The sequence below is a fragment of the Pteronotus mesoamericanus genome, unplaced genomic scaffold (assembly GCF_021234165.1).
Source record: "Pteronotus mesoamericanus isolate MK-2021 breed Mesoamerican mustached bat unplaced genomic scaffold, CSHL_Meso_final contig_22, whole genome shotgun sequence".
Taxonomy (NCBI): Eukaryota; Metazoa; Chordata; class Mammalia; order Chiroptera; family Mormoopidae; genus Pteronotus; species Pteronotus mesoamericanus.
The window spans coordinates 2,335,482-2,358,362 of NW_026555090.1; the positions used below are offsets into that span (position 1 = coordinate 2,335,482).

Below are 22,881 nucleotides of genomic sequence, written 5' to 3' on the forward strand. Positions count from 1 at the left end.
AAGAAAGGCAAGCGAGGCATTTTTCTTCTTTATTGTTATTATTCACAGATAAGAAAACCAGGCTTATATAAAAGCAACTTATCAAACTAGAATTTCAGTGTAAATATACCTAACTTCAAGACACACATTTTTATACAATTTCAAAACATCTAAGACCAGACAGCATATATGATCTTCAAACATCAGGGAACTCAAACTGCATTCAGTTACAAATTAGTCTTATTTTTCAAAATTAAAAATAAATGAGGTGGTTTTCAAATACTTTAATTTTCTCACAATCAAATTCTGCTTATATGGCTTGCTAAAAATGGAATTTAAAGAGCTGTAAATTACTTCAATGATCAAAGTAAGGCAATTAAATAGAATATAGGCATTAGTAATACTTATATAATGAAACTACTTAAAATAACATAAAATGTTTCAAAGAATAAAAATTGTACAATTATGTCAATAATGCAGAAGAAGCATTCAACAAAAATTCAGCATTCATTTAGGATAAAAACTCCCAGCAAAGTGGGAATAAAGAAAACATACCTCAACATAACAAAGGTCATATATGACTAACCCACAGCTAACATTATACTCAATGGTGAAAAGCTGAAAACATTTTCCTTAAGATCAGGAATATGACAAGAATGTCCCCTTTCACCACTTTTATTCAGCACAGTTTTGGAAGTCCTACCCAAACAATCAGACAGGAAAAAGAAATAAAAGGCATCCAAATTAGGAAGAAAGATTATTATCAGCATTTTCAGATGACATAATACTACATATAAAGAGCCCTAAAGATTTCACAAAAAAAAACTACTAGAATTCAGGAAAAGTAGCAAGATAAAAAATTGATATTCAGAAATCAGTTGCATTTTTTACACCACTAACAAACTATTAGAAAGAGAAATTAAGAGAACAGCCCATTTACAGTTGCAACACCAAAAAATACCTGGGAATAAATTTAATCAAGGTAAAAAATCTATACTTGAAAACTATAATAAAGAAAGAAATTTTAAAAAGACACATATAAATTAAAGCATATATCATGCTCATGGATAGAGAAAATTAGCATAGTTAAAATGCTTATACTATCCAAAACAATCTACAGATTTAATGCATTTCCGATCAAAATACCAATGACATTTTTCACAGAAGTAGAACAAATAATTTAAAAATTTACATGGAACCCAAAAGTTGAAGGTATCATGCTACTTGAATCAAAGTTATAGTAATTAAAACAGTATGGTACTAGCATAAAAACAAACACATAGGTTAGTGAGTGGAACCAACAGAGAGCCCAGAAATAAACACATGCCTATGTGGCTAATTAATCTATGGTAAAGGAGGCAAAACCATACAATAATGTAAAGACAATCATTTTAATAAATGGTGTTGGGAAAACTCGGTAGATACATGCAAAAGAATGAAACTTGATTACTTTGTTATACAAAAATAAACTAAAAGGTTTAAAGATTTAAATGTAAGAGCTGAAACCATAATACTCCTAGAAGGAAGCATAAGCAATAAATACTTTGACATTGTTCTTGGTAATTTTTTTTGGATATGTCTCCTTGATCAATTGAAACAAAAGAAAAAAATAAACAACTGGGACTACATCAAACTAGAAAGTTTCTGCACAGAAAAAGAACCATCAAAAAATGGAAAGACCAGTGGACCTTCTGAAATGAACCGAATAATCACATTTACTTATACTGTTCCCATTTTATGTATTTCATTATTGTATTCAGAATCTTCTGATAGTGGAAATTTTCAGTAAACAATAAAATTTATTTGTGCAATTGGTAATTTGTTATCTAAGACTGATTTTTCATTTGTTGACATCTCACAATAATTAATAATTTAGATTTTTCTTAAATTAATAGCTCTTTGTTAGCTGGTTGTTTTGTTGTTTTTCCTTCAGCCCCATCCCGAGTGTAAAACTATATGAACTACCATTAAATTAATTTACTTGAATGAATATAGCTTGCTATTTTTCACAAAGGAATATGTCAGCAGCTGGTCACATTTAAATAATGAAAGTACCCAGAAAAATTTTTTTGAGGCCAGCACTGTCTCTGCATATTGCAAAGCTGCTTCAAGGTTGTGACCTTTCTCTAAAAACATATAACGTAAGAGGCTTGCCTCCATTATTTTATTCTTTCTTTTGTTTTAAATGATTACAAATTATTTGTTACTTTTATGAGATGAAGTACGTCAAACCTGGAAAAGATTTGAGGAGGCTGGTTATGTAAGTGAGGGACATTTTAGAAGAGATTCCAGAAGGAGAAGGACTCAAATACTTCAAAAGTCTCTTTCTCTGCTAAGAGTTCATAGTTCAGTAAAAGATTTCAGTTTTTGTATGTGTTCTTTCCATTTTATTTTTTTCTGAAGACTATTTCCAAAAATTTGAAAATGAAATCAGTCTTTTCTGATTGAAAAAAATGAAAGACAACCTAATGAATGAAAGAAGATATTTGTCAATGATGCATCTAATAAGAGATTAACATCCAAAATATATAGGGAACTCATACAGCTCAACAAAAAATTCCTATTAAAGAAATGGGCAGAGGCCCTGAATAGACACTTCTCCAAAGAGGGCACACAGATGGACAAAAGGCATGAAAAGATGCTGAACATCACTGATCATCAGGGATATGTAAGAGCCACAATGAGCTAACACCTCCCACCTGTCAGAATGGTTACCATCAATAAATCAATAAACAAGTGTTGGTGAGGATGTAGAAAAAAGGCAAGCCATGCGCCTTGTTGCTGGGATTGCAAACTGGTGCATCCACTATGGAAACAGTGTGGAGTTGGCTCAAAAAATTAAAAACGTAATTATTATATGACCCAGCAATCCCACTTTGTCCAAAACACTAATTTGAAAAGCTATATCTATCACTATGTTCAATGCAATATTATTTACAATAACCAATATATGAAAGCAACCTAAGTATCCATCATTAGACAAATGGATAAAGAAGATGTGGTACAATGTGTGGACAAAAAGGGGCCACATACTAACCCTGACCGGCTCAGGGGAGGCCTGTGCAGCGGCCTTACACACTCAGGGACCTAAAGTAGCCACAGAGGATGGTCTGAAATTAAAACTTCCCAACTGAAAGTGAGTCGTGGCCGTCAGTCAGGTCCCAGGCTAGAATCTTCCCTGACGAAGGCCAGCCTTTACCTTAGTTGAGCCCATGTGTTGTCTTTCTGCATCTTTGATGACCCCTGCACAGGACAAAGACCGCGAGTCCCCGCACTGCTGCTGTTACCGTGCTGCTGGTAACTGTCCTGTACCTTCTTATGTAAAAGAAAAGTCTGTGTCCATCTTTTATTTTTTATCCAACCCCAGAGGGTTCTTCACTTTGCTTCCTTCCATCTCCCTAATCAATCACCAATGCATTTCATGTGACCCAGTTACATCTTCTCTTTTGACTGTAATGTATAAAATAAGGTGTAAAACTGCTATTTTCTGGAGCATTTTCTCAATCCTTTGAGATTTTGCTTCCCAGCAATTGTCATCAGTTTGTCTCAAAAAAAATTTGTAAAAATTTTTGCAGGTTTGAACGTTTCTTACGTTGACAAATGGAATATTACTCAGCCATAAAATATATTTTGCCATTTGCAACAACATGGATGAAGTTAGAGGGTATTATGCTAAGTTAAATAAATCAGAGAAAGACAAATGTCATTTCTAAAAAACAAAATGAACAAGCAAAACACAAGCTCATAGATACCAAGAAAAGAATTGATGATTGCCAGATGGGAGAGGCAGGAGGGGGGATGGGTGGGAAAGGTGAAGAAATCAGGAAGTACAAACTGCCAGTTCTAAAGAGAGTCATGCGGATGCAAAGTGCAGCATTGGAAATTAGTCAATACTATTCAGAAACTATGTCTGGTGTCAGATGGGTACTAGACTCATCAGGGTGATCATTTATAAGTTATGTAAATGTGTAATCACCGGTTGTACACCTGGAACTAGTATAATATTGTATGTCAACTGTAATTAAAATTTTTTGAAAATTAAAATAAGATAAAATAAAAATATTGGGAAAGTTATGATGATCTTAAATTAACATCCTAAAAGAAAAAGAAAGGATTATTTCAATTAATACTGAGTAAGTTCAGGTGCATGATTTTTATAAATCTTTTAATAAGAATCACATAGGAACATAACAATGACTATTTATCAAGCATCATCAGCAAGGTTAAAAAACCACACAGCTGCACCACATCACCATGTTTCGGCCAAAAATGGACCACATATTCAACAGTGGCCCCATAAGATTATGGAGCTGAAGAATTTCTATCACCTAGTGACATTCTATCCATCATAATGCAACACACAAATACTTACCACTGTGTTATAAGTGCCTACAGTATTCAGTACAGTAACATATTGCACAGCTTTGTACCCTAGGAGGTGTAGGGTCCAGAATTTTTCTCCCCCAAATACGTCTCTTTGGCTTGAGGATTATCTTAAGCTGGTTAATTTTAAGAAATGGCAGGCACAGGAGACACTCTGAAATCCAAGTGGCTGGAACCCTCTGTAAAAGACGTTTACATTTGTAAAGGAAACCTCCTTTTGTAAGGGTGTCTCTTTGGCTTGTACCCAGAAGAGGGGGGTGACTTTATTTCTAAAAACTGTCAAAAATATATATACTAGATGGAGCCACTTTAAAATGGTGCTGGTGAGCTCTCCCTGCCTGTGCCAGGGCATCGAGCGGTCCACGCCTGGCAGCAGAGGTGCCCCGCGGGCGCTGTCAGGATGAGCAGCAGGGATGGCTGCGCCTGCGGAGCGGAGTCCCCACGCCAAACTTGGAGGGGGGAGAGGCCACCAATGTGCAGATCAATGACATTTCCTTGCAGGATGACATCGCAGTGAAGGACAAGGATGCCAAGAACCTGCCCCACGGTGCTGGGCGCTGTGCGGGTGTGACTGTGCTGCAGCCAGTGGGGCCTGGGCAGGTCCACTCGAGACTCCGGCAGACGGGAGAAAATACGCAGAGCTGTGGAAATGCGTGACATGCTTTTATTCACGGGTGGGCAAGCCACTCACGCTGCGAGCCACGTGTCTGTGTCTGCGTCTGCGCACACAGTGAGAAGCCCCTTCCCCCTTAAGTACTGGGGACAACAAAGCCGGCAAAAAGCCAAAATATTACATAACATATCATGATTCTGCGCATGCGAGCCCACTTCATGTTATGGGAGCCGTTTATCGGACCCAGTCCCAAGGCTGTAAGAACACGACTTTATCAGGCCCACTCAAGGTTGTGAGAAACGGCTTCCCTTAGTTGCCCATACGCCTGGATGAGGAAGCCAGACTGCCTCCACTTACCCTACAGCAACCAAGCGATTCTGCAAGGAGCAGTGGCCCGTTGTGGCTACCTCACCAACTCAACGACGGGTAAGTCGGGAAACAATGGCAAAAAGCTCATGACTGCACATCATCAAGTGTGCCTTCGAGATCATCCATCTGCTCACCAGCGAGAATCTCCTGCAGGTCCTGGTGAATGCCATCATCAACAACGGCCTCCGGGAGGACTCGACCCAACTGGGCGAGCCGAAACAGTGAGGCAGCAGGCTGTGGAGGGGTCCCCCCAGGGCCGGTGAATCAGACCGGTGGGTTGTATTGCACAGGTGCTCACAAGGCTGCCTACAGCACACCAAGACCATTGCCGAGTGCCTGGCAAATGAGACCATCAATGGAACCCCGGACTCCCGCAACCCCTACGCTACCAAGGAGAAAGACAACCGAAGCCTGTGGCCAAGTGCCACTGTTGATCACCTTGCTGTGGCCCCCAAAAATCTGTTAGCTCCTTGGAGTGGCACGTAAAGTAAATAAATTAAAATAAAATAAAATCTAAATCAAATGGATCAGACCTGCCATGCCAGAGAAACTGCCTTGCGTCTTTTACCTTTGTCTTTGGAATGTTAAAAATGGACAAAGTAATATTTTGAGGGGGCCTCGAACAACATTGTACATCCCAAAAATTGTTTGTAAAAGATAACAAGGAAGCAGTTATTATGACTACTGAACTGAAAAAATCAAACTTTTTTTAAAGAATAGCGTCACTATGTTATGTTATCTGCGCCAATGGAAATGCCTTCGTCTATATTGGTGTAATGGTCCCCCTTTCCTTTCTCATAGATCCCCCTGGCCTTTGTCTCCTAATCAGAACACTATTTGGGCTTCTGCCTGAGTCGATGCTCCCCAAGGAGCTGTTCTTATTGATCCTGATAACTGCTCATTGCCTCTTGCTTTGAAAGGCCCTTTTAGTTTTCCATTACCAAAACTCTTATCGCTGCACACCAGGACCTCAGTCTGCATACCAACCTCGCTCTTGTTGAGTGTGCTTTTCCCGGTCGCCTCCCATAGCTGACTCCCTCAACTCCCAGTCTTCTCTTGTCTTCAGCTGAAGAAGGCATTTAAGGTTATGGCTTCAGCCATTTTGATGAATTACTTTGTTTTTCTCCTGTTGATCTGTCTTTCATTACAGGGGTGGCTCAGCCAAGAGCTCAGAGGGCAGAGGGAGATGACTTTTCCTCCCCGACTGAGCACTGGGCTGCATGGCAGAGCCTCGCTGTGCCCAGGGCCGCAGCGCCACCGGTGCGGTGCGCAGGGACGCTCGCCCAGCGCGGAAATCACCTAAGGAGGTGCCTCTCAGAAACCCCCACCGCTAAGCCGCCATGTGACTGTACTCATTTAGAGGAGACCCAGCACGTGATTGGATTAGGGGTGTGATTAAACTAGAAACTCAGCCCTTTAATTAGCTGCTTTCTTTCTGAATAAATCTGCAGATACAATCTCATGTCAATCAAATCCTAACATTTCCCAGTCAAGCAGGTTTTCCAATTACTTATGAGGCAGGCTGAGTCCTGATTATAATAGTGAAAAACACCCCTGCGGAAATTTAACATTCTAATGAGATGTGACACATGCAAAAGCATGTAGTCCCATTGTGCAAGTGCCAAGGAGTCCCGACCTCTGTGTACTTAGGTGTCACCTTTCCCCGCTCAACTTCTTCAAAGCTGTCCCCAGGCTTTGTTTGGGGAGCAGCCCATTACTCCCTCCCCTGGGGGCTAACTGCGAGCACACACAAGCTTTTTAATAAACCTCTCCTCTGAGTACTGTTTTGGTGGTGACCTCTCCCGACCTCCATCTCGAGAGGCCTTCTTCATCAATTCCACTGTCACCTATGGATGAGGTCAACTTTTTTGGCTGTCTGTTGTTTCCTTATCTGGGTAGATAGTCTTGTGCTATCTGCACATTGTTTCAAGAACTATTTATTGACTGATAGAGCTACTTCTTACCACATTACTTTGTTTCTTCAGAAAGTAGTTTTTAAAATATCCTTGCCTATTTATACTCTCAAATACTTTTAGAATCACTATTAAAATTTTCAAGTATGAAATATATTGGAGTGGACTGAAACCTGATATGGTAATTGGAAAAGACTGGTTCTCTACAAGAGCAGCACGTGTTTTTTAACTGATTCAGGTCTTTCCTAAAATTTGTAAATAAATGTCGCACATATTTCACATTAAAATTATTCACATTAAAACACACACAAGAAATGTTTTGAGAATCTGCCACCATATAAAGTGACTGTGTTCTGGCCTGATGGCATCTAGCTTTGATTCCTTTATCCCAATGGTGTGAAAATTGAAAAAAACCAAAACGTAGAGACAGATCTCTCTAGTAGTTTCATATGCATGTTATTCCTGAGGAAATGTTAACCTCCAGACAATACTTAAAGGTACAAATGTGGCTCTCAGATCACCCTGCAAGTGAAAAACTTCAAACTTTTTCCCAGATCCTCAGTTCCATGTTGGTTTTGCCTGCTGTTTGGAGTTAAATCTTTGCAAGGAATTTTCTAGCTATTTGCTCCTGAAATTAGAGTAGGCACTCTCATTATATTTACAAAATAACTTTGAGGAACTGAATTGATATTGCTACATTATTACTAACTAAAGTCCGTACTTTATTCATTTCCTTAAATCTTGCCTAATGTCCTTTTTCTGTTCTGGGATTTCACCCAAGATACCACCTTACATTTCATGGCCATGTCTCCTCAGACTCCTCTTAGCTGTGACAGTTTTTCAGAATGTCCTCATTTTGTTGATGTTGCCGGTTTTGAGGAGTATTGGTCAGGAATTTTGTAGAATGTCCCTCAATTGGAACTCGTCTGATGTTTTTCTAAAGATTTGGCTGGTGGTTATGGGTTTAGGGAAGAAAGACAGAAGAGGTAAAGTGTTATTTTTATTACATCACATCAAAGGGTATGGTTGACCACTGTTCCTCCCAAATCCCTGCCTACACAGAACCTCAGAATGTGAGCTTATTTGGAACTGGGGTCTTTGTAGATGTGGTGAAGTTAAGATGAGGTCATGTGGATTAGGTTAGGCCCTGATTCAATGACTGGTGTCCTTAAAAGAGAAAATAGACAGAGAAGCAGACAAACAGGTGATGGTAGAGGCAGTGACTGACATTACGCTGCCACAAGCCAGGGAATGCCAAGAACTGCAGGCAGCCCCCAGAGTGTGGGGCGGGGGGAGGGGGGCAGTAATAAGGGCAAGATGACTTAAGAGGAGCAGCCTAGCCAGAGACCCCCTCCCAGGTTAACTGTTAATCATTGCTTATCTGTTCATGTAGCCCGTTTTCACATCCCTTCCCCCGCCTGGGTAGCACATCAATCTCATCAATCTCCCACCTGAATGCTAATCCCTTCCCCCACCTGGGAAGCCCATCCGTTTCCCGCCGGAATGCTAGGGCTTATAAACCCCTATCTAACCCCGATTCGGGGCTCAGAATTTGGAGACTGCCTCCTCTGAGCCCGCGCGTGTGAATAAAGGCTTACTCCGTTCCCTGAATCGTGTCTTGAGTCTGGCTTTCCGTAACATTTGGTTCCCTGACCGGGAAACGACTCACACGAGCAGGCCGTTTGCCTCCGGTGAAGACGGCTGGGGTCGGCCGGGCGAGCCCGGACACCAGAGGGAAGCACGTGCCCCGGTGATTTCGGGTCCCGAGGGGCTGGGCTCCCCTTGGCCCCGACCTCGGGCCGTTCCATAACCCGGGCACTCGGGGAGCGGACCCAAGCCTACCTGAAGGCGCCAGATTGGTAAGTGCCCCGGGGACCAGACCCAAATCAGACCCACCTATAAGTGGTGGAAGGAGAGGCCGATCACCTCTCAGGCCGACCGGCCTCTGGCACGGTTTCCCTGTCGGGAGGGAAAGTGTTAACCTCTGTGTGATTGAGTGAGTGACTGACTGTGTGGCTCCACAGGCCAGCGGTGTTTCCCCGAGCCTACGGAGTCTGAGTGAGCCCTAACCTGCGGGTCCTCGGTCTGTCATACGGCATAACGGCTGGGAAGCTAACCCGGACTCTACTCGGGCAGCCTTAGCTAAGACAGACCCAAGTCCCTCGCGAGAGGAGAGGCCAGGCGGGCGAAAGTGAAAGTATCCCTGCTGCCCCCGTTTGTCTGCGCCGTTTCGGGAGGGATCATGGGGGGGCAAACAGTCTACCGTCTTAGATTGCATGTTAAGGAATTTCCACCGGTTCCGGGGCCAGCAGCCCGATATGGATCCGGGGCAATTAGAAATTTTCTGTTCCCCTGAGTGGCCCAGGTTCGGGGTAGGCTGGCCTCCTGAGGGAACCCTTGACCTAGACATAATTAGGGCTGTCCATCTCATAGTCACAGGAAGTCCAGGACACCCAAACCAATTCCTCTACATAGAAAAGTGGCAGGAGCTAGCGCAAGAGATGCCCGACTGGCTCCGGAAGGGTGCGGGGGTCAAACCTCGTCACCTAGGCGCTACGGGAGGGCGAGCCAGGGGAGCCCAGAACTGTTGCTCCCGATCAAAGGAAAGGGATGTAACCCGCATCCTAGTTGCCAAACCAGAGGAAGACCCCCCGGTGCAGCCTCCCCCTTACCCAGCTAGGAACTTGGGAGGTCAGGCAGAGGCGCCTGAAACACCGCCCCCTTCAGTCTCGCCCCCACAGCCCGAGGCAACAGCGCCCCCAGAATCTCCTATCGCCTCCCGCTTAAGACACCACCAGTCCCTCCAGATGCCACTGCGGGAGACCCAGGGCCCGCCACGAACGGGGCCTGATGGGACCTTATACCCGGGACCGGTCGTGTTTTAGTATCAGCCCTTTACCACGACTGACCTCTTGAACTGGAAACACCACACACCCTCATATTCGGAGAAGCCCCAGGCACTCGTAGACCTAATGGTGTCCATTATGCAAACTCACTGGCCAACGTGGCACGATTGCCGCCAATTGCTCCTAACCCTTTTTAATACGGAAGAGAGGCGCAGAGTCTTCCAGGAGGCCCAGAGATATCTAGAAGCCAACGCTCCAGTGGGCACAATAGACCCAGCCCAGTACGCTCGGGTGGCAGCCCCAGAGACCCAACCCGACTGGGATCCCAACACCGAACAGGGAAGAGCAGCCCTGGACCGGTACAGGGAAGCCATCCTCCAGGGGGTCAGAGCTGGGGCCAGAAAACCGACCAATATGTCAAAGGTGGCCAGTGTTGTCCAACGGCCAGATGAATGTCCCGGGGACTTCTTAGAAAGGCTCCTAGAGGCCTACCGGATATACACCCCCTTCAACCCAGAAAGCCCAGATACACGGCTAATGGTAAACACTGCTTTTGTCTCCCAATCGGCCCCTGACATCCGCAAAAAGCTCCAGAAGCTAGAGGGCTTTGCAGGCATGAACATCAGTCAGCTGGCTGAGGTAGCAAATAAAGTCTACAATAACCGGGAGGAGGCCGCTGAGAAGGCAGCCCAGAAAAGATTAGAGAAAAAGGCCGCACTGCTAGCAGCCGCCTCAGTCAGCCGGCAGCAAAAGGCAAAGGGGGACCGAAAGACCAGAAAGGGCACGCCAAGGTAGAGAGAGACCAATGTGCCTATTGTAAGGAAAGAGGACATTGGAAAAGAGAATGCCCGCACCGGAAAAAGAAGGCTGGTCCGGCGCCCTCTGAGCCGGCGCCCACCATCCTTAGCCTGGCGGGCCTAGACTCAGAATGAGGAAGACCGGGCTCCCTGAATCTAGGCCCCCAGGAGCCCATGGTCGAAGCGATTGTTGGGGGCCAGACTCTCTCTTGCTTGGTAGATACCGGGGCAGAGCACTCGGTCGTCACCACCCCTGTAGCTCCCCCCATCCGGACGAGAAGTCACCATCGTAGGGGCCACTGGTCAGCCAAGTAGCCCAAAACGCTTCTGCCAGGCCCGAATTGTTGATCTGGGAGGCCACCGGATTAGACATGAGTTCTTATACCTACCTGAATGCCCTGTCCCACTGTTAGGGCGAGACCTCTTATCGAAGCTGGGAGCTCGAATCACCTTCCAGCAGTCAGGGGAGGCCTCGCTGCAAGTGGACGGCCCTAGGCTCATGGCCCTCATTTTGCCACGAGAGGAAGAATACCAGTTGTATTCTGGGGAACCTGGTGACCATGGCCCCAGGCCTGAGGCTAGAGACAACCTGCTGCAGGAATTCCCCACGGTCTGGGCCGAGGACAATCCCCCTGGACTAGCCAGAAACCAGGTCCCAGTAATAATTGAACTCAAACCGGGGGCTTACACCGTGCTGCCAGCGACAGTACCCTATCTCAAGGGAGGCCCGCCTAGGAATATCGGAGGTCATCCGAAAGCACCTCCAAGAGGGTATATTGGTCCCCTGTCAATCAACGTGGAATACCCCGCTCCTGCCAATCAAGAAACCTGACGGAACAGGGTACCGTCCAGTGCAGGACCTCCGGGTGGTAAACGAAGCCGTCGTCACACTGCACCCGGTAGTCCCGAACCCATACACCCTACTGAGCCGACTCCCACCAACCGCCGCCTGGTACACATGCCTAGACTTAAAGGACGCCTTCTTCTGCATCCCGGTAGCTCCAGCCAGCCAACCTATCTATGCCTTTGAATGGGAAGACCCGCATACGGCGGTAAAGACACAGTTGACATGGACCCGGTTGCCACAGGGATTTAAGAGCTCCCCCACGTTATTCGGCGAAGCGCTAGCCCGGGACCTGCAATCTTTCTCAGACGAGGGAAAGGATTTAACTCTACTCCAATATGTTGAACACCTCCTCTTAGCTGCCCCCGACCAGAGCCGATGCCTAGAGGGGACAAGAGCGCTCCTAAAACTGCTAACCCAACAAGGGTACCGAGTCTCACGGAAAAAGGCACAAATCTGCCAACAAGAAGTCAAATATTTAGGGTTCCTAATTTCCCAAGGCAAAAGATCCCTAAATACAGACCGGAAAATGGTCATTACCCGCTTCTCGGCCCCGAGCGGACGAAGACAATTACGTGAGTTCCTGGGAGCAGCCGGCTTTTGCAGAATTTGGATCCCGGGGTTCGCAGCCAGAGCAAGGCCACTCTACCAGGCCCTGCGTGGGCCAGACACCTTACCCCTGGCATGGGGAAAAGAACAGGAACAGGCCTTTGCTCAAATAAAGGACCTCCTTAGTAAAGCCCCAGCTCTGGGCCTACCAGACCCCAGCCGGCCCTTCTATCTACACGTGCATGAGAAGGACAAGGTTGCTCTGGGGGTCTTAACTCAATCAGCTGGACCTTGGGAGCGCCCAGTGGCTTACCTGTCTAAGCAACTGGATAACGTCGCGGCCGGGTGGCCCCCTTGCTTGAGGGCAGTTGCAGCCGCGGTATCCCTGCTACAAGAAGCGGACAAATTGACTTTGGGGCAGGAGACACTCTATTCGTTCCCCATAGCATCCATAGCCTCCTGGCAGGACAGGGGCACCGATGGCTGTCCAACCCCAGACTGACACAATATCAGGGCATACTCCAAGAGAGTCCTCGGGTCCAGGTAAAGACTGTAAAAAGATTAAACCCTGCAACCTTCCTGCCGACCGAACTAGGGGACCCAGACCACTGCTGCCTAGAGGTTACTGAGGAGGTCTATGCCAGCCGACCGGACCTGCGGGACCAGCCTCTGCCCAATGCTGACGTGACCTATTTCACAGACGGCAGCAGTTATATGAGAGAAGGGGTCCGAGTGGCAGGGTACGCAGTAACCACGCTTGACCAGGTGGTAGAAGCCAAAGCCTTGCCCTCTGGATGGTCGGCCCAGAGAGCGGAACTCTGGGCCTTAATAAGAGCACTGGAGTTGGCCCGGGACCGGAAAGTCAATATCTACACTGACTCCAAGTACGCCTACGCCACCCTGCACTTCCACGGGGCCATCTACCGAGAACGCGGGCTGCTGACAGCAGAAGGAAAGGAAATTAAAAACAAGACAGAAATCCTGCGTCTCCTCGAAGCAGTGTGGGCCCCAACTGCGGTGTCCGTCATCCAGTGCAAAGGCCATTCCAAACAAGACACCATACCGGCCCGCGGGAACCAGAAGGCGGACTCGACAGCAAAGGCTGCCGCAGTATGTGGTGAGATGGCAGAAGTACAGCCCTCCCTTCTCGGACCCCTGCTGGGGAACCCCATTAACCGTCGGGACTATGAGCCAGCGGAAATGAAATGGGCCCAACAGGCCGGAGGACAAGAAACCCCCGAGGGAACTTGGAGGTTACCTGATGGGCGCGTATATGTGCCCCAGAGCCAGGCCAGCAATTTAGTCAGAAACTGCCACCATCTGACCCACCTGGGTAAGACCTCCCTGGAAAACTTGCTCAAAAGGTATTTCTATTTCCCCAACCTGTCAACCCTGTGCTCAACAGCCTTGGCTCAATGCCTTACCTGCGCAAGGAACAATGCAGCCCCGCATCAAGGGGCCCCACCGGGAGTCCAACACAAGGGGTCCCAGCCCTTCGAGGACCTCCAGATTGACTTTACAGAAGTCAAGACCAGCCGAGGATTTAAGTATCTCCTGGTCCTGATCTGCACCTTTTTGGGTTGGGTAGAAGCCTTCCCCACCAAAACTGAGAAAGCTCCGGAAGTAACCCGAATCCTACTCAGGGAAATTATACCCAGATATGGGCTCCCACTCACCATTGGTAGTGACAATGGCCCGGCGTTCATCGCCCAGGTGGTTCAGGAGGTCGCCCGGCTCCTGCGCATCGACTGGAAGCTACACACGGCCTATCGGCCCCAAAGCTCCGGTAAAGTGGAACAAATGAACCGAACTCTCAAGGAAACCCTAGCTAAGTTCCATCAAGAAACCGGCCTGCCATGGACAGACCTGTTACCACTAGCCCTGCTACGGGTTAGGAATGCCCCGAACCCCTCGGGGTATACTCCCTATGAGTTAGTTTTTGGAAGACCCCCACCTATAACTAGAATAGGAAGTCCCAATGACCTTCGACAGAAGGGGGAGTTACAGCAGACCCAGTACTTACAACAGTTGGGTAAGACCCTAGACAGGATCTACGGGGCCCAATTGGGCCAGGAACCCAAACCCCGAGGGAGGCCAGCACACCCCTTCCGTCCAGGCCAGTATGTATGGGTAAAGGATTGGAAAAAGGAACCACTCCAACCCATTTGGACGGGCCCACATCTAGTACTATTAACCACCCCTACTGCCCTTAAAGTTACAGGAATAACCCCCTGGATCCACTACACTCGAGCCAAGGCAGCAGCAGATCCAGACGAGCCAGGACTTCGGAGCCACCGAACCTCCACCTCGAAGGGAGCCCCCACAGTCCGGCTGAAGAGAACTGAAGGACAGTGGGCCGTCTACCCGAGGAACCAGAGTCCTGATCCCACCCCACAGCAGTGACCAACCATCTTAGTCGGCAACCAAGGCATGATCCCTGCAGAATAGGCGAGCCCAGATCTCCTCACAGCAGAAAAAGGGGGGGACTTGCCTATTCCTAGGCTGGAATCTTAACCCAGAAGGTTAAGGAGCTGAAAGATGGTGCGAAGCGCTACCGAGAGTCAGGGCAAGGGACATGGAGCTTAGATACCCAAATCTGGCTCCGCTGGCTGGCTCCATTCCTAGGCCCCCTGATATTACTCCTCTTAGGAATAAGTCTAGGACCCTGGCTGCTGCGCACCCTCATTAATAACCTAGAGACCGCGGTCACCTGACGAGCCGCTGCTCGAGTGCTGCTCCTCCAGCATCACCGATACCAAAGACTCCCGACCCAACCCCAACAGAGTGACCACCATGGCTTGTGTGATGATGCTAAGACTCAGGCCAATCTCGTCTAGCATCAAAGGGGGGAATGATAAGGGCAAGATGACTTGGGAGGAGCAGCCTCGCCAGAGACCCCTCCCAGGTTAACTGTTAATCATTGCTTATCTGTTCCTGTAGCCCGTTTTCACATCCCTTCCCCCACCTGGGTAGCACATCAATCTCATCAATCTCCCACCTGAATGCTAATCCCTTCCCCCACCTGGGAAGCCCATCCGTTTCCCGCCCGAATGCTAGGGCTTATAAACCCCTATCTAACCCCGATTCGGGGCTCAGAATTTGGAGACTGCCTCCTCTGAGCCCGCGCGTGTGAATAAAGGCTTACTCCGTTCCCTGAATCGTGTCTTGAGTCTGGCTTTCCGTAACAAAAGCACTGCGCAGATCCTCCTTTGGAGCCCCCTGAAGGGACTAACCCTGCCAACCCCTAGATTTCTGACTTCTGGCCTCCAGAACAGTGAGAGAAGATATTTTGAGTTTTCTTTTTCTTTCAGCCATCAAGTTTGTGGTAATTTGTTACAGCAGCACTAGGCAACTAACACAAGTATATATTATCAGCATGACTTATCACTGTTGATATTAACCTTGATCGTATATGTGAGGCGGTGTTTGCCAGGTTTCTCTTCTGTAAAATTACTATTTTTTCCTCTTTCCATACTGTCCTCTTTGGAAGGAAGTTACTGTACATAGTCCCTGTAGGTAGTGGGGGGCTCTGTTCCACATCACAAGAAGTGTCCATTTGTTGCTATTGCAAAAGAAATTTCTTCTTCCAATATTTTCATTTGTTATTACCAATATAAAGAACTGATATTGTTCTGTATGTAGCAAATTATTAAACCCCTGTATTTTTTCTGTTAGGTTTTTTTTCCCATTCGATTTTTTTGGATTGTTTGGAACTATAACTACAAGTAATGTTTTGTGTCTTCTTTCTTAATATTTACATATTGCATTTTTGTTTCATGTCTTATTACATTGTCCAAAACTCCAGAAGACTATTAAAGGGTAGCAGTGATTGAAGATCTAGTGTAGATTCTGGGATTTTTGTTTGTTGGATCCTCATTGCTTTTGAGGAACTCCTCCTCCTCCACTCCCCACATGTAGTTCCAGTGGCACTATTGCCAGTCACAGCACCCCACCCTTTTGGTACAGAGCTGAGTTCATGGTCCAGGTCCAGCCAAACATAAGACCCTATTTCTCTGGTCAGGATGATTGTTCCAAAGATGGACAAGTGACCTGCACAGGGCCAAACTATTGTCTCCCTGCTTTTTGTTTCCTGTTGTTTGTTTGTAGCTAGATGTGAACTGGTGAGGGTCTTAGTTTCTGTCTTATAGGATAGGAAAGATAGGAATCAAGGTTTCTGATGTGAGAGAAGGGAAGAATTTTCCCTCCCCTCCTCTGGTTCTTTTTGGCTGGTTGAATAATCAAATCGACAGGAGACAGATTAACGAGAATCAAATGTGATTTTGTGCACATGGTAGCCCCCTACATGAGACAGTCATAGGCCCCACATGTGTGAGCGGTTCCGGACAGGGAGGGAGACGAGGTACACATGGCTCTCTGAGCGCAGGACAGGTAAGGGGCCTTGGGCCTTCAGAGGCAGAGGTGAAGGAGGTCACTGCAGGGTGATAAGAAGAGCAGATGCTCAGTAATTAGTAGTTTGCCTGCCATAGGTGAAAAGGTTATCTCTGGTAACAACTCTCACTATCGGCAAGGTCCCTAATTTAAATTCTCCCAGGTGGTTGGGGAGGGGAGGCAGAAGCTTCTCTTGAGGGTCTTCACTGCCTTTAGCGCAAAATAATCTGCTTATCAGAAGCACATTTGGGGGTGACTCATTCTGAACCCCAACTCTGGAGGCCACTGTCCCCTCAGCAGGAAAAGATTGGTGCCTAAGGAAAAAGAATAACACCAAGGAGAGAATCAAAATTAATGGGAAGAAGGGGGGGGGAGGGGAGGGGGGGAGAGGAGGAGGGCGTGGATGACTTTGTTTTAAAATTCCTGAATCCAGACTTCCCGACTATGTGAGCCCCAACACTTATGTTTTTCATTTTCCTTGCTTAAGTTAGGTCATTTACAACAGGACTTTTTTTTAAATCACAGAAATCGTCCTTGCCCTAGTAACTACCATTTGTGAGACAATTACTGTGCACCAGGCAAGGGCAGGTGGTCCACCAATGCAACCTTATTTACTCCCCAGCACAATCGGTGATGTAGGTATTTTGAGTTCACAGATGAAGACCCCGAGGCTCTGGGAGGCAGGCGAGCTGCCTCTTCTCTCCCAAGCGGCACGTGGCAGGTGTCCGCTGAAGCCACATTTGCTGAAGCTCCCGGTCTCCTGTTCTCCACATCAGGCTGACGGAGAAACATCCAAGAAAACTAGCCAACATAGCAAGAACGTAACATGCACGGTCCTACTTGGAAATATTTTAACCTCATAGATTCTAAATTCTGTAATAGAACATAGCAGGAGAAAAAGTACGCAAATTCCAGCCTCCTGTGCTGAAGGGCTGTGCTGAAGGCAGGCTACGGGCCGGCTACGGCCGCAGCAGAGGCGTCCCAGGCGCCGGCGTGCGCCCGCCGCGCCCCGGGCCCGCCCAGCCGGTAGGTAACTGCTTCCACCCGAGGTCGGGCCTTAAGGACCCCCTGCCCCCATTCGCAGAGCCCGGGACAGCTCGGTGTCGGAAGCGCCTGAGGCTCCGCGGGACCAGCCCTCGCCACGCTTTCGGTTTGTTTCTAGAGCTTTTCCAAACTGGCCTTCCAAGTCCAGGAGTTCTGGCACGCAGAGGTGCAAGGGGCGCGCCCCAAATCGCAGACCGGCGCGGGGCGGGCCGGGGCGGGGACTGGGGAGAGTCGTGGGCCCCGCGCCCTCCCGGCCGCAGCCTCCGCACTCCCGGCCGCGCCGCGCCAGGCACATGGAGTCCGCCGAGAAGCCCGGGGCCGGGACCCGAGACCGGGAGGCCGCCCGCGAGCGCCGGGGGCTGCGCTGCCTGCCCCTGTCCAACTTCCGAGAGGAGCTGAGGGCGCTCCTGGTCCTGGCGGGCCCCGCGGTGAGTCGAGTCCGGGCGGTCTGGGAGCCCAGGGGCCGTGTCGCCCCCAGTCCGTGTCGCCCCCTGTGACTTGGGAGGCGTGAAGGAGAGCGAGCTGGAAGCGGCGGGCGGGCGTCCCGGGCGTTCGTGTCGCGCTCGCTCCACGCGGCCCCTGGCGGACCCGCGGGCGCAGCGGGCCGGCGCTCGGCTTTGGAGCCTCTGGGCAGCGGGGACCTGCTCGCCGGAAGGGGCTCGGCCTGCCTTCTCTGGGTGCATGTTCCGGCGAAGCACGCAAGTTAATCCGAATCGCAAAACACGAGCGCTGGGAACTAGCAGCCCTGGAGCCGCGGCGTCTACATTATGTAGCGGCGGGAGGCGGGAGGTGAATTCTCTGTTCTGGATCAGAGCTCCGAATTCTTACCTGGAGTCCACCTCTGCGCGAGGAAACGAGAGGCGCGCCGCACCGCTCCCCCGCCCCCACCCGGCCTGCGCTCAAACAAAGTTTGGGTTGAGGTTCTGTTTGTTTTTATCACTAAGTTAGGGCTCTTTCTCCGTTATCTATTTAAAAGTAATGTGGGTTTTAGAAATCACTAGACCCGCGGAAAAGGAGTCCCGTCCCTGTTTTCCTGCCCGTGTGGGTGGTTGTCAGGTCAAGGGGTGAGAGCCGTTACTGGACGAGAACCCTGCGCGACTTGATGGCGCGGATAAGCCTCTGGACCTGGGCGGACGCTCTGCATCTGCGCAGCGCAGGGCAGCGTGTGCCCGTGTGTGTGTTGCGGGGTTGGGCGTCGGGGGGGGGGGGCTTGTGATGCCCACTGTGGTGTGCACAGCGGCGAAGATAGTGCCGGGGACAGCGACGAGAAGTGAACACCCGCTCGGCAGGAAGAGGAGCTCGGGGAGCCCTCACCGACGGGAAGGACACGGAACGCGCGCTCTGGAATCCCGGGCCGGCTCCCGGCTTAGCCCTCCGAGGGCGGTGAGGGGGCAGCAGGCCAGCACCCTCTTCCGCCGCTGCCTGCGGCCACCTGCGAAGTGAGGCGGCCAGTGGCGCCCCGGCTCCCGCTCCCGCGCGGAGTGGCTGTGGGAAGGGCCTCGGTAAAGCTGTGATTGCTCTAGTAGCACAAAAAATGAACAAGAAAGGCAGCGTCCTGAGACCCAACCCCTCCCAGGACAGGTCCTTTGCTTCTGCTGACTCGGGCAGCAAACTGGTCCCCTTGGCCCCCTGATGGAGGGGACCCTCCTGGGCTCCAGGGATGAGCACGGGACTGACTGTTGAGCCCCTCGCCCTTTTTATACGTGTGCGTATAGAACTGTTAAGTACAAACGTAATATACATGTCTTGTAGGACAAATAGAAAACCGAGATCAACAACAAAAAGCTCTCAAATTCCACCAGTGAGAGAATTCGGAAGTTTCCTTGCAGCCTTTTGTGCGTGCCCCCGGGTGACGGCTTTACCCAGCGAGGTCCTAGCCTCCTGTCACCCGTTTAGTCTCCGGGATTGTGGACGGAGCCCCTCCTGCTCGCCCCGTGCCTGCCCGCTGTGAGTTTTCCGTCTCCCGGGGCAGGCGGAGGGGAGGAGGCGATGTCCCCTTTCCCTCCCGCGCACAGGGCGCCGCGCTCCGCTCTCCAAGCCTCCGCCACACCCTAGGGAGGAGCGGTGCCGGGTCTGGATGGCCCTCCCATTCCCTGTCTGCCTTACAGGCCTCTCTAGGTCACAGTGGCCCACGGGCATCCCGGGGGATTCCCGCTGAGCTGTAGCACGCACGCCCTCCCACTGAGCTTTGGTGAGGCCTGAGCGGGGAGTCGAGTGTGAGACGTGCGGCGCACACTCGCAGAGACGGCGCGGATGCAGTGTGCATTTATCTGCCAGAAAGCCTTAGGAAAATGTGTATTTCTAAGGAGGGGAGGTGGTAGTAGAAATGACCTAGGCTTGGACATTCCAACCGTGCTTCCTCTTTGTCATTAACACCTCACTGCCAGGCTGACTTGTCGGAATTCTGAGAAAGGATCCCAGGACGGGGTGCCACTCCCCACCGGCAAGGGCCGTGCACAGCATGGCGGACGACAGGAGGTGCGATAGCCTGGCCTCAGGCTGAGGGAGCTCGTTTCCGTCTGCGTGGAAAGACCAGGAGCCTTTTCCACCGGGTGAGGAGCACCCGGAGAGACTGCCTAGAGGGCAGGCAGACGTCGCCCCCAGTAAAGAGGCAGACGAAGGTCTGACCTTTATCTAGTAGGCGGCTGTGGCTGCATCTGAACCACGGCCAGTTCCAGCCGTTGAGACAGAAGTCCCCTGAGACGTCTGGGGGAGCAAACCTGCACTCGGGTTATATAATTCCCGGGGCACAACAACGTCCCCTGGTGTGGGACAGCTCTGGAGGGTCGGGTCCTTGACTAGAGCATTTTGATTGGGTGTGTATGGGGTAGGGGCGGGGATAGGCAAAGCAGACCCCTCACCCCCACAGACAGAGGAATGGGTCCTTTGCGATAGGCCTGCGCAGGAATCACAAGCTGCGGCCAAGGGCTCACCCAGAAGGCTTGAAACCAGGAACCGAGAACAAGTACCAGTTAGCGAACGGGAACTTGGGGCCAGCATCCTCCCGGGACTGCAGCTCAGGAAGAGCCCCGTACTGGACCATCTGAGCGTTGTGTTTCTGGCCTTTTGTCTAGGTGACTTAACTATAGTCATTTGCCGCCTAACAACAGAATACATTCTGAGAAATGCATCGTTAGGTGATTCCATCCTAATGCAAGCACCATAGAGTGCACTTACATAAACCTGTATGTGTACAGCCTACAACACACCTGGGTTATACGATATAGCTATTGCTCTGTAGGGAAGGAAAAATCTTCCTTTTGACTCTTCTGGGTTCATGGCTGAAACAGCCCTATAATAAAAGACAGATCAACAGGAGAGAAACAGACTCAAGTTGAATAATATGCACACCTCCTGTACATGTGGGCGAACCCCAGGAAAACTGAGTGACTCACCAAGATGGCTGAAGCCACCACCTTAAATACCATCTTCAGCTGAAGACAAAAGAACACAGTAGGTGTGGGAAGATCAGTTACGGAAGGTTACCGGGAAAAGTTAACAAGGGTCAAGTAGTTGTGCAGATTTAAGTCTTCAGCTTCTTCACAGAGTTTCGTAAGACGAGGTTGTTCCCTACCTGACCTACCAGGGCGACTGCCTTGCCGGTGGAGATTTTCTTCACAAATGTCATTGTCTTCTGCCACAGGTAACTGGTGCTCGGTGTCAGAGTGCCTTCCCTGTCTGCTGTGTCTCAAAATTAACCAACCTAAAATAATCCAGTGCCAAAGAGATATTTTAGTGTGACAAGTTGTCCCCTACACCTCCTAGACTACAAACTCGCACCGCATGTTACTGTACTGAATGCTGTGGACAGTGGTAAGCAGGCATGTAGTGCGTTGCGCTAGTGCAGAGCAAGAGCAGAGTGGACTTTGGGGACGCCTTTAACAACGCAGCGTGGAGTCGCTGTCAGCCATGACTGTTATGTCGAGTGCTCTGTCGAGACTAATGGGGCATAACAGAAACACCCAAAACCACAAGCCTGGACCCTGGATATGAGTGGGGCCTTCGCCCCTGGCGGGCTTTGAGAACTCGGCCCTGACCACCCAGCGCTTGAGCTTGGAGCCCTGCCACTCCCCCAGGTGGGGGCCACACCGCAGCCTCTGGGCTTGAGACCGATACCTGCCCCTCCACCTGCAGATGCGGTCAGGGACCGGGCCTTCGCGCCGGAGGCTCTCTTTGCTCGCTTCTAGGGCGTAATATTCCCCGCTCCGTGTGTAACCTGAATGTGACTCTTGACTGGTGGGGGATGTCTCACCTAACAAGGCTAGCATTGGGGAATGTCACCAGCGATGCCGGCTGTGAAACGGCAATAGCGGTTACTGGCAAAGCTGGACCTCAGTGTTGGAGTTCTGTGGAAGAAGAGGGGCCACGTATTAACCTGACAAGCTCAGGGGAGGCCTGCAAGGTGGCCTTACAGACTGAAGCAGCAAGGGAAAGGGTAGAAGGGTTTTTAAGGGTGTGTAGCAGACCCCTGGGGAGGGTGGGTCACCCTGCTGATCTGGCCTAGGTGTCCTGGGTATAGGTGTTTGCAAGACCATGTCCTCTGACCAGGGATGGCGGATTCGGGCACAGAAGTCCCGGAGATTTATGGGCCTTGTTTCTGGGAAAAGCTTGAGGGAGAGGGGAGGGGCAGCGAAGATCCTACAAGTTTCTGGCAGGATGCCCGCGGCTCTGCCTCAGTAGCTTCCGATAATGGGGAATCTTGGGGTCAGCCAGTGACGGTGACGCCTATTTTCTTTGTTCCAGCATAGGCGGTGGCTTAGGTCCTCCATGTCCCAGCACATTCTAACAGAATGGTCTAAAACGAAAACTTACTAACTAAAAACAGTTCATGGTGGATAGTCATGTCCTAGGCCAGTATTTTTCCCTAACAAAGATCAGTCTTTACCTTAACTAAGCCTGTCTGTTGTCTTTTTGCATCTATAATAACAGACCTTTGGAAGTCAAGGTAACTTCACTTTTTCCTCTTGGGCACAGGCTGAGACCACAAGTCTCCTCATTGTTATTGTTATCACATTGATTGTTGATTGTTAACTATCCTTTGCCCACCTATGGAAAAGATGTGTCTATCGTTTTACCTTCTATCCAATCCCAGAGGTCCTGCCGCTTTGCTTTCTCCTGCCTCCCTAATCTGTCACCAGTTGACTTCACAGAACTC

At 49.5% G+C, this 22,881-nt stretch overlaps 1 protein-coding gene and 1 pseudogene across 3 annotated transcripts in view; both read left to right on the forward strand.

Moving 5' to 3' along the window:
• Positions 1-3,215: 3,215 nt before the first annotated feature.
• Positions 3,216-5,830, forward strand: LOC129068719 (40S ribosomal protein S5-like; annotated as a pseudogene).
• A 12,129-nt stretch (positions 5,831-17,959) lies between these two features.
• SLC47A1 (solute carrier family 47 member 1) overlaps positions 17,960-22,881 on the forward strand; it is a 52,066-nt gene continuing 47,144 nt past the window's right edge. For all 3 annotated transcript variants that reach the window (XM_054571159.1, XM_054571161.1, XM_054571160.1), the window contains exon 1: positions 17,960-18,154. In XM_054571159.1, coding sequence (XP_054427134.1) covers positions 18,020-18,154 — 135 coding nt within the window. In that variant the 5' untranslated portion in view covers positions 17,960-18,019. The remainder of the gene's footprint in view (positions 18,155-22,881) is intronic.